At 42.1% G+C, this 13058-nt stretch overlaps 2 protein-coding genes across 6 annotated transcripts in view; one reads left to right on the top strand and one right to left on the bottom strand.

Moving 5' to 3' along the window:
• LOC133445891 (sodium/calcium exchanger 1-like) overlaps positions 1–5980 on the top strand; it is a 37081-nt gene extending 31101 nt beyond the window's left edge. For all 5 annotated transcript variants that reach the window (XM_061723418.1, XM_061723410.1, XM_061723446.1 and 2 more), the window contains one exon: positions 3057–5980. In XM_061723418.1, the coding sequence (XP_061579402.1) occupies positions 3057–3433 (377 nt within the window). In that variant the 3' untranslated portion in view covers positions 3434–5980. The remainder of the gene's footprint in view (positions 1–3056) is intronic.
• Positions 1–13058, bottom strand: part of spast (spastin) — a 78877-nt gene that overhangs the window by 7541 nt on the left and 58278 nt on the right. The gene's annotated exons all lie outside the window — the stretch shown is intronic.

Genomic DNA, 13058 nt, shown 5'->3' with positions numbered 1-13058 from the left:
TTGCCTTGAACAGGCTGTGTGCTGCAAAATGTGCTGCAATTCGGTCCCGAATTTCCTGCGCTGTCCTGCGGATGTGACGTCACATGACGCTGCATGCACTTTCTCCCCGTTCTCCCGTGCCGGCTTCACTGTTGGCTGCAGTACCCCCAACGGCCGTCGTGGTGAGGGTGGCGCTAGAGAGTCTCATTTCTTAAAAGGAGCCTCAAGCTCCTTTAAACCCTGATCCTTTTGGTAGATTGTCTTTGGTTATGTCCAGAGATGGCGCTGTTACTTTAATGACCCATGGAGAACACTCTCCTGCAGCATTTGCATCCCCCCTTTTCAGGAAACTGCAAGCCATGCCGACCATCCTGATTCTCCTCTTTCATACGAAGAACTAGGCTGGTTCCTCTGGGTGCGTCTTTGATTTCAGGAGGCTGTATCACTCTGGTGGACACCACTGGATAGACAAACAACCAATCAGACAGGGCGTGTGTGATGTAGGAGGAGACTCAACCAGAAAAGTAAAAACGAGACATCCCAACTGGAGCACTGGTGGGAGACTGTTTTTGGTTTCATCGTAAAAACCTCTTGAGTTCCTAACTCATGATGTTTCAGATCACACTAAAGCAGGGGTTCTTAACCTTTCTGACCTTGGGGCCCAATTTTTTCAGTACAGAGTGGCCCGGGGCCCGTTAAATATTAACACTGTATAGCAGGGGTATTCAACTTTAAGAGGTCCATTTAGAGAAAATGTACTCAAGCGAAGGTCCAGAACATCATAATAAATATATATATATATATATATATATATATATATATATATATATATATATATATATATATATATATATATATATATATATGTGTATATATATATATATATATATATATATATATATATATATATATATATATATATATATATATATATATATATATATATATTCAAGTAGCCTCATAGTTGTATCAACATCTGCATCTGACTGTTATATTAAAAGAGTACATATTTGCCCATTAACATGTTTAACTTGAATTACACATATTTCTTTCTCTTAAAAATAAAATAGATTTTATTTTATTTTTCAAATGCTATCTTATTTTATTTCTCTACCAGCAGTTTGAATTTCCCCTTTTCTTTGTTAATTGTCTCAACACAGTTTTATAATAAATTAATATAAACACATCTTAACAATTTAACAGTTTTGCAGTTTTTATTTCTTCCCCTTAATCGTATGCCCCCACTTTCTGTTGTTCAGTGAGAGAACTGAGCTCTAATTTCTCCTGCCAGGACTTTAAATCTGGGCTGGATGGTGTCAGGTTCTCATATGCATGTGAAGGTGCTCATTGATGAACCTGGAACGATATTTAGTTTTAATTATGTTCATTGTGGAGAAAGCTGCTTCACAGCTGTATGTGGACCCAAACATGTTTTAAGATGCTCAGCTTATTTTCTGTGACTTCAGTTCAGACTTGAGTGGATATGTTTGATGAAAAACTTTGTGTTTTGTTTCAGTGGCGTTTCACTTTCTCACTTTGAACGCCACGGTCTCTGAACGTATGAGACACTGGTTTTGTCCCAGTGGGTAAACTGAACCAGGATGAATCTGTCCATTCCGGGTTGAACTTTCCTTTCCACCTGTTACGTTTCTCATCTCTGTAAGAGTCAAGCTAATTACTTACTAAGTAACTTACTAAGTTTTATTTACATTAATAAGTTGTCAGGACTGCGCGTTTCGGGTTTCATCCGAGCCTGAGCGGGCAGAGCCAGCACCGCAGCTCTCTGGCCGCTGCAGCCGAGTCAATTTCCGATGCTTTTTGCGAGCCCGAACAACAGTCCAGTCCAGCAGACACGTCAGCCCACGCATCTACATGTACAATCCTTCAGCGGTAACGACGGAGCCGCCCGAGCGGCACCGACCTCCCCAGCCGCGGGGACGCGTCAGGATAAATGATCACGCCGCGCTCACTCGCTCTGGGCGCAGACCCAAGTAATCGATCCCTGATACTGGCGGATCTAAACGTACTCTGTGCAAAACGAAGGATTTTCTCTATAAATACACACCATTTCTCTTACTATTACACGTACAGCTAGCTGAGGGTCTTCTTCTCCTCATTTGGTCGGGAGTTGCTATGCAGTCCCGCGGCCCTCGCGGCCCACACGTACAAAACTGATTTTTTTTCGCGGCCCACTAGATGGCGCTCGCGGCCCAAGTGTGGGCCGCGGCCCTATGGTTAAGAATCACTGCACTAAAGGACTTCTTTCATGAAGGAACATTCAAAACGACTTAAATGTCTCATGGAGGGACACGTAGAAAATCTTAACATAAATCTGGTTGGTATTAAGGTTAAATTGGACGTGAGCGTTTATAGAAGCCTTTTATCTTCCTGTTCTCATGGTTACAGATGACAACATCCAGGGTCAACATTGTTCATGCAGCACAGGGGAGATTACATTCATTTACTTTAATTAGTTTCATCTGGGAAGACATAACTTAACATCTACTGTTAGCTACCTAAAAATAGAGTCAAATGTATAACTTTACTACTCAACGCTAGATTAAATATAACATTACGTCTGGTGTTGGGTAGATCCATAATCTCAGATCAACTCCAGATGCTCCTGGAGATTAACGTCAATTTACTTGTCAGAGACAAAGTCTGCGTCAACTGCAAAGTCAGCTGGAATTAATTAAGTTTAAGTTAGCAGTTAAAATCATTGTTTTTATTTATCTCAGAACAAACGTAGAAATCCGTGTTGATCTTCTGGATGTAAAATTGTCAGTTTAATTCAAAGTTCAGGTTAATGTAATGCATCATAAAATAATCTCCATCCGTTCATCCATCCATTATATACCATGGTTATTCCACTGCAAGGTCAGGGGGATCTGCTGGAGCCCATCACAGCTCTCTTTAGGGTGACCAGTCCATCACAGTTACAAAAAATAACAATGATTGAAATTGTCCCATTCATTAACGCCGCAGACTTTAATATGTTCAGACTGAGTTTTATCGGAAACACCAGTCAAGCTAAACACTCATGATTGATCTCTAACTTCTTGTCTACTCTCCTCTAGACACCTTTGCCAGTAAAGTGTCAGCTATCCAAGACCAGTATGCAGATGCCTCCATTGGCAACGTGACAGGAAGTAATGCTGTCAACGTCTTTCTGGGAATCGGCATAGCTTGGTCCATCGCTGCTGTCTACCATAACATCAAAGGCGATGACTTCAAGGTTGATCCGGGCACTTTGGCCTTCTCCGTCACGCTCTTCACTATCTTCGCCTTCATCTGCGTCGCTGTGCTACTCTACCGCCGCCGGCCTTCCATCGGCGGGGAGCTTGGAGGACCCCCACTCGCTAAGAGGCTAACCACCTGCCTGTTTTTCAGCCTGTGGTTGATGTACATCGTCTTCTCCTCCCTGGAGGCCTACTGCCACATAAAGGGCTTTTAGGAGTTCCACTTCAAACTGGCCCCCTTGGCTCTGTTTGATTGGTTCCTATACAAGTGTTATTAGTTCAAAGTATGGTCAATATCTAATGTCGTAAGAGAGCCTAACAGATGATGGAGTCCTAAAGTTCTGATGGGTTCTGAGGTCTTTGGCAATCTGACATTCTGATGGACTCTTCTCAGTGGTCTTGATGGACCGAAAAAACTCTCCATGATCTTGGTTAATTTCTAATGGCTCTGTGGATTTCATGCGCAAAATAAAATTTTAAGTTTGTAAGAGGTTCCTGGTGGTTGATGTAGCCGTAACTGGTTCAGTCCAGTTCTCCCATCATGTACCAGGTTTGATGATTCTCAGGTTCCAGTCTATTAACAGGTTCCTGACATCTGATTTTAGGGAATAAAACACAGGTTTGTGAAGCTCTGTAATATTTGTATGAACTAGTAGACTTTTTGATAATACTTTATTTTTGGAAAGGTATCTAAATATTTAAATATTTGCAGTTCTTTTTGGTTTTTTAAAGGTTTTAGGAATTTAAAAGAAGTTTGTTGAGTTTGTAAATGTTCTTGACGGACTGCAAAACTTCTCAGCTTTCCTGATGGATTTGTAAATGTTTTTAAGTTTCTGGATAAACTTCTACTATTTCTGCTGAGTTCCTATGATTCATTTGCTTGAAATATTCAATCAACATTTAAGGGGTACAACAATTTCCCAACGGATACTTGGACACGACTTACCGCTGACTTCAGACTTGACTTGTAGTTGCGATTTAAGTTCTTTAACCATGGGGCAGATGATGTACTGCCAGCTACATTGTCGTGAGTTGAATAATCAATTAATTTGACAACTTAAAACTCCTCCAGACAGGTCTGTCACTCAAGCCTGATTCATTGTTCTGTGTCAAAGCTATGCTGTAGCTACGGTGTAGGTGTGTGTAGCTGCTACGCAGAAGTAACTCAGGCTTCAGAGGTGCAGTTGGTGAAAATTTTGAAGAACAAGTTGAAATTTGAATATTTACAAACAAAACGTCCAGCTTTTCCTTTTAACCTCCATCACAAACCACACCTTCCAAAGACGCTAGAACGCAAGGACATGCAATGCTAGCTATCTATTGAAGGTGACCATAGACCGTATAAAACATTGGATGAAGCTTCAGGTCACATGGTCTCTGAAGATCAGTTTTTCTTAGTGTAGGGTGCAGCCATGTTGCTTTGGAAGCTGGCAGAAACACACCTACCGTATGTCAATCAAAGTTGGTTTCGCTCCCAGCTCCTTCACGCCACATCAAACTATATTTAGAGCTGCTGCCAGATGTTTCCAGCGTGATATACCATTTAATATGTTGACTCATTGGGGAAATCTAAATTTAATTAATTAATCTAAAAGTTTAATTTAGCCAACCCTGGTTATACAAACGGCTGGTTGCTTCCCTAAGCACGGTAGCATGACGATTTTGGATAACCACGTTTTTTATGGCTAGTGATTCGCTGAGCTGTCAATCACTCATATTTGTAATACATTTATTGCTTGATATAATCTCCCCTGGCGTGGTACACCACACCAACAGAAATCTAGTCAAAACTTCAAATACTTCAAAAACTCCCCAAAAGGAAATTCATTTCTAACCAAAGGTTAGAAATGTGACCACGATTACCTTTTTTTGATTCTATTAACTCACGTTTTTCGTTCTTCTTGCAGAATCCAGGATTTTCTTTGGTTGTAGCTGTTTCCAGTACAGATATTTCTCGTTAACCTTCTGCTTTTCTTTTATTCTCAGCTCAATCTGTTTTACAAAATACCTGCAACTTGCTAGTGCTAGCAATAACTGGACTACCAATGACTCTGACCAAAGACTTGAGACTTGAACCTGGATTTTTCACCAAAGACTTGAAACCTGGCCTGGACTTGCTTAAAGTGACTTGTAAGCATCTCTAACTCCGGACAGTCAATAGGTTTGTAAAAGCTTTAGCTGGTTCTTATATTTTCTTTCAGGTTCTTTTAGTTTGGATCAATGTTTCTCATTCTTTTCACATATTTCTGAAGGTTCTGTTTGAACTCTCCAAATGTCTGTCGGACACTGGCATGTTGATTCCGGACTGTTCTCCTGCTGCTGAGTTCAGGCGACCTGTCAGACTCAACTTTCCTCTCATACCTCAATGAATTGTATATTTACCTGAATTACAGATCCTTCACTTTCAGTCGTGGACAGTAAAGTCACAGGGCATGAGCTCTAAAATAGTGGCTACAGTAGTGACCACAAACAGCATTGACCACGAGCAGTGTTGACCATGAGCTACGCTGACCTTGAAGAACGTTGACCACGAGCAACGCTGATCACAAGCAACATTGACCACGAGCAACGTTGACCACCAACAGCTTTTGCTGCTGCACAGTTCGGGTTGACTCGTGGAAATATAATCGCGTGTTTGTTTGTGAACTCAAAGATGGAGGAGGCGCTCACCGGTGACCAGTAGTAAACGTTTATGATCTGTGATGTGATTGGTTGTTCTGGATGATGTACTCTTTCAAATATTAAAGTTTATCGAGTGACAATGTGCTGTCCTTCATCTGTCTATGTTGTAGCTGTTTTACTTTATGAGTTTAAAACATTTTAATCATGGTCTGTAAGATTAAACAGTCAGAGCATTGAAAGAAACTTTTAACTTTCTACAAATTTTAATCAATTTTAAAATACATCTTTTTAAAACTTTACAGCTTCACCAGAAGATGAGTTTTATGAACAAAAACAAAAATATTATGTACTGATGCAAAGTTGTACGTCAATCTTTGAACAGATAGCAGCTAAGGATCATGGGTAACGTAAAACACCTGGAGCCAACTGCACTGTTAGCATGTGGCTAACTAAGCAAAGCTGCAGTTTTACACAGGAGCACCAATGCAAGCACATGCCCAGTTTCACCAGCAGCTGAGCTCCAGCATTGAGTTTGGTGTTACTAGTTAGTGCCACGGCCCCCGGCCAGAGGCACGACTCCTCCAAAGCTATGCAATAGCAAGGAGGAGTAGGCCTCTGGCCGGAGGCCAGAGGCACTATTGTTATTCTGCGGGTTTATTATTATTCCTCTTCCGGACAACTTTCGGTTCGCTACTCCTCCTACAGCTTTGAGAAAACGCGAAAAGTAAAAACGTAGAAACGTGCGCCTTAATCGGGAATCGTGTGCTATGACTTTTATAAGCGATTGGCGTGCACGTTTTTGCGCAACGTGCACAAACGTGCGCGCTAAAACCCATCCGGAATGCATTGGGAGAAGTTTGGGGCCTCACCACTCGCACACCGTTACTCGAAAAATTCTGAACCAAATTAGAAAGTTGTAGGCCCTGAATTTAACTACAGTCCTGTGGATTTTCAGAGCGATGGCACAAATAGTTTTTGCACGAAGTGCAAAAACATTTCCAAATTTCCAAACTAATGGGGAAATCATTCTCCCATGTATTCCTATGGCGCCATTCAAAGCGGATGGGAGAAAAAAGACGAAATTCACCTTTTTTCTCAGTCACGTATCTTCCTCATAGTTGCACGTAGAAATGTCATTCAAACTTCAAAACGGAGGAAAACTTGTCTTCTCTCTCTGAACCTGGAACTGTTTTTTCCTAAAATGTACACTTTTCAAGATATGAGCGCTCAAGCGAGGACTGGAAATCACTTTTTTGTCAAATCTTCAGTGCGGTTCGAATTCATTAGAGTGGAGAGACTTTCGAAAAATGATCATAATTTTTATTTGTAACTCGAGCTCACGGGCAAACCGTAAAAGCTAGAAAGATCATTTTTGGTCAGAATGTAGACATAGATGTTGAGTTTCAAATAATGTGACTTTGACAGGCGTTGTGTGCACAAAATTGGAACGGCAGGGCCAACAGACACGCCAAATCCTGTCTCTCTCTCCATTCACTCCCATGTTAAATGAAGTTTTCTTCAAAAAAAATCTCATTTTTGTTTTCGAATTGCCGTTACTAACACATTTTAAGTGATATCTGTATGAAAATAACATTTCCGGAATCTGCTGGGTTCTCCGTCGCTCACGATGTTTTCATTTTTCTGCTAAGAGCTACGGTTTGATGACAAAGTGGAGTGATTTGAGGTTTGTCACAACCGAAAATATAGCTGAATCATTACCTCTGTATATATACTAGTAAGCTTCTGAAGTTTCTAGAAGCTTCTCTGTTCTGATGACTCATCCCCCCCGCAGGCTTCTGGGTCATGTGACCCAGGACTGGTCACATGACTCAGTCAGTACAGACTTAATATAATATAACCTGGAAAATGGAGAAATCTGAACCCTGACCTTCATCATCCTCTACCTTCATCATCATCTACCTTCATCATCCTCTACCTTCATCATCCTCTACCTTCATCATCCTCCTCTACCTTCATCATCCTCTACCTTTATCATCCTCCTCTACCTTCATCATCCTCTACCTTCATCATCCTCTACCTTCATCATCCTCTACCTTCATCATCCTCCTCTACCATCCATCATCCATCCATCCCTCTATCCATCCATCATCCCTCCATCCATCATCCCTCCATCATCCATCCATCCATCATCCATCCATCATCCATCCATCCATCCATCCATCATCCATCCATCATCCATCCATCATCCATCCATCCATCATCCATCCATCCATCATCCATCCATCCATCCATCCATCCATCATCCATCCATCATCCATCCATCCATCCATCCATCATCCATCCATCATCCATCCATCATCCATCCATCCATCATCCATCCATCCATCATCCATCCATCATCCATCCATCCATCATCCCTCCATCATCCATCCATCCATCATCCATCCATCATCCATCCATCCATCCATCCATCATCCATCCATCATCCATCCATCATCCATCCATCCATCATCCATCCATCCATCATCCATCCATCCATCCATCAATCATCCATCCATCCATCCATCCATCATCCATCCATCCATCATCCATCCATCATCCATCCATCATCCATCCATCCATCCATCCATCATCCATCCATCCATCATCCATCCATCCATCCATCCATCATCCATCCATCATCCATCCATCCATCCATCCATCCATCCATCATCCATCCATCATCCATCCATCCCTCCATCCATCCATCATCCCTCCATCCATCATCCCTCCATCATCCATCCATCCATCATCCATCCATCATCCATCCATCATCCATCCATCCCTCCATCCATCCATCATCCATCCATCAATCATCCATCCATCCATCCATCATCCATCCATCCATCATCCATCCATCCATCATCCATCCATCCATCATCCATCCATCCATCATCCATCCATCATCCATCCATCATCCATCATCCATCAATCATCCATCCATCCATCCATCATCCATCCATTCATCCATCCATCCATCATCCATCCATCATCCATCCATCCATCCATCCATCATCCATCCATCCATCATCCATCCATCCATCCATCCATCATCCATCTATCATCCATCCATCCATCATCCATCCATCATCCATCCATCCATCCATCATCCATCCATCCATCCATCCATCCATCCATCATCCATCCATCATCCATCCATCCCTCCATCCATCCATCATCCATCCATCATCCATCCATCCATCATCCATCCATCATCCATCCATCATCCATCCATCCACCATCCATCCATCCATCCATCCATCAATCATCCATCCATCCATCCATCATCCATCCATCCATCATCCATCCATCATCCATCCATCCACCATCCATCCACCATCCATCCATCCATCCATTATCCATCCATCATCCATCCATCCATCATCCATCCATCATCCATCCATCCATCCATCCATCCATCCATCCATCATCCATCCATCATCCATCCATCATCCATCCATCCACCATCCATCCATCCATCCATTATCCATCCATCATCCATCCATCATCCATCCATCCATCCATCATCCATCAATCATCCATCCATCCATCCATCCATCATCCATCCATCCATCATCCATCCATCCATCATCCATCCATCCATCATCCATCCATCATCCATCCATCCATCATCCATCCATCCATCATCCATCCATCCATCATCCATCCATCATCCATCCATCCATCCATCCATCATCCCTCCATCCATCATCCCTCCATCATCCATCCATCCATCCATCATCCATCCATCATCCATCCATCATCCATCCATCCCTCCATCCATCCATCCATCCATCCATCCATCCATCCATCCATCATCCATCCATCCATCATCCATCCATCCCTCCATCCATCCATCATCCCTCCATCCATCATCCCTCCATCATCCATCCATCCATCATCCATCCATCATCCATCCATCATCCATCCATCATCCATCCATCCCTCCATCCATCCATCATCCATCCATCAATCATCCATCCATCCATCCATCATCCATCCATCCATCATCCATCCATCCATCATCCATCCATCCATCATCCATCATCCATCCATCCATCATCCATCCATCCATCATCCATCCATCATCCATCATCCATCAATCATCCATCCATCCATCCATCATCCATCCATTCATCCATCCATCCATCATCCATCCATCATCCATCCATCCATCCATCATCCATCCATCCATCATCCATCCATCCATCCATTATCCATCTATCATCCATCCATCCATCATCCATCCATCATCCATCCATCCATCCATCCATCATCCATCCATCATCCATCCATCATCCATCCATCCCTCCATCCATCCATCATCCATCCATCCATCCATCCATCCATCATCCATCCATCCATCATCCATCCATCATCCATCCATCCATCCATCCATCATCCATCCATCCATCATCCATCCATCCATCATCCATCCATCATCCATCCATCCATCCATCCATCCATCCATCCATCATCCATCCATCATCCATCCATCCCTCCATCCATCCATCATCCCTCCATCACCCATCCATCCATCATCCATCCATCATCCATCCATCATCCATCCATCATCCATCCATCCCTCCATCCATCCATCCATCCATCATCCATCCATCAATCATCCATCCATCCATCCATCCATCATCCATCCATCATCCATCCATCCATCATGCATCCATCCATCATCCATCCATCCATCATCCATCCATCATCCATCCATCCCTCCATCCATCCATCATCCATCCATCATCCATCCATCCATCCATCCATCCATCCATCATCCATCCATCCATCATCCATCCATCATCCATCCATCCATCCATCCATCATCCATCCATCATCCATCCATCATCCATCCATCCATCATCCATCCATCATCCATCCATCCCTCCATCCATCAATCATCCATCCATCATCCATCCATCATCCATCCATCCATCATCCATCCATCCATCATCCATCCATCATCCATCCATCCATCATCCATCCATCATCCATCCATCATCCATCCATCCATCATCCATCCATCATCCATCCATCCATCCACAGTATATACAGCATAATACAGTATACACTTCCGGGTCATGTGACCCAGAACTGGTCACATGACCCAGGGAATGCACATTAGCCCCACCCCTTCTTCTGATTGGCTGATACGTTAAAGTCCAATATCTTTTGAATGGTTTGACATACAGATTTATGGGTGGTGTCAAATGACTAAGTATGGAGTCCCTGACCCTCATTGGTGCAAATTAGCCATGCCCCTTCTTCTGATTGGCTGATACGTTAAAGTCCATTATCTTTTGAATGGTTTGACATACAGAGACATGGGTGGTGTCAAATGACTATGTATCGAGTCCCTGACCCTCATTGGTGCAAATTAGCCACGCCCCTTCTTCTGATTGGCTGATACGTTAAAGTCCAATATCTTTTGAATGGTTTGACATACAGAGACATGGGTGGTGTCAAATGACTAAGTATCGAGTCCCTGACCCTCATTGGTGCAAATTAGCCCCGCCCCTTCTTCTGATTGGCTGATACGTTAAAGTCAAATATCTTTTGAATGGTTTGACATACAGAGACATGGGTGGTGTCAAATGACTAAGTATTGAGTCCCTGACCCTCATTGGTGCAAATTAGCCACGCCCCTTCTTCTGATTGGCTGATACGTTAAAGTCCAATATCTGTTGAATGGTTTGACATAGAGAGTCATGGGTGGTGTCAAATGACTAAGTATTGAGTCCCTGACCCTCATTGGTGCAAATTAGCCACGCCCCTTCTTCTGATTGGCTGATACGTTAAAGTCCAATATCTGTTGAATGGTTTGACATAGAGAGTCATGGGTGGTGTCATTGGACTCGGTATTGAGTCCTTCACCTTTATTGCTTGTAAAATGTACACAAATTTGCAGCAACCCGCCGTGGCACTCTCAAAATTTCTGCAAGAAATTGTCTAGTTCTCATCATATCGTTTGACATATTCTTCAATGTAATTGATGACATCATAACTTGATGACATCATAAATTCTTCAATGTAATTGATGACATCATAACTTGATGACATCATACATTCTTCAATGTAATTGACATCATAACTTGATGACATCATAAATTCTTCAATGTAATTGATGACATCATAACTTGATGACATCATAAATTCTTCAATGTAATTGATGACATCATAACTTGATGACATCATAAATTCTTCAATGTAATTGATGACATCATAACTTGATGACATCATAAATTCTTCAATGTAATTGATGACATCATAACTTGACTGTAACTGTTAGCTTGTTGAGGTTGATGACATCATATCTTGATGACATCATACATTCTTCAATGTAACTGATGTCATTATTGGGGTTTTTTTGGTGTAGTTTTTACTTCATAACAGTGATGATGTCATTAACTGATGTCATCATTTGCCAAATCAAGTTAACTTTTGATTACATTCTTTTCTATGTATAAAACCTATGTGTCTGTATCTCTCCTCCCTCTGTTCTTCATTCTCTCTGTCTGAGTTTTCCTGCTCTGCCCAGCTGGTCTTCTGCAGGAGGGTCCCCCCTTATGATCCAGGTCCTGGTCCAAGTCTTTTCCCTCCTAAAGGGGAGTTTTTACCTGCCATTGCTTATGTAATAATTGATTGGGGATCATGTTTTGGATCTCTGGAAAGTGCCTAAAGACAACAATTGAATTGAATTGAATTGAACTAATAGATTAGTTAGCAACTCAGCGGGTGGGGTGAGGTTTTTGGGTTGGTCTAGACAACATCTAGACTAGTGGTCCGGGTCTGTTGGTTCTGGACAGTCAAGAAGAGACTTCAAACACACCTGTGGGTGATATCACAGGGGGCTTGTCCAGTTTTTTTATGCAGTCCGGAGCTTTGACTTTGTTAAACTCTGAACGTCAGCCGAGCTGGCAAGAGCGCGATGATCTGGTGATATCCGGTGATCAAATCCAACGAGCTCAACTGATCAACAATAAATCATCAATATTATCAAAAACATACACAGAGTTGCATACAAGCATATTAAGTCATAAATATATAAAAGTAAAAATGTCACCAAGTACAAATATATATTTTAACAGGATGTGGCAAATAAGGTTACAGCGACAATGAAATACGGTAAATATTAAATTAAATACATACATTATCAAATCAATGATAAATAAACATGTTCACATAAATAAAGACATTTTTACATGCAAATGA

The sequence above is a fragment of the Cololabis saira genome, chromosome 1, assembly GCF_033807715.1.
Source record: "Cololabis saira isolate AMF1-May2022 chromosome 1, fColSai1.1, whole genome shotgun sequence".
NCBI classification, from domain to species: Eukaryota; Metazoa; Chordata; class Actinopteri; order Beloniformes; family Belonidae; genus Cololabis; species Cololabis saira.
This window is presented reverse-complemented; position numbering and strand designations above follow the sequence as displayed.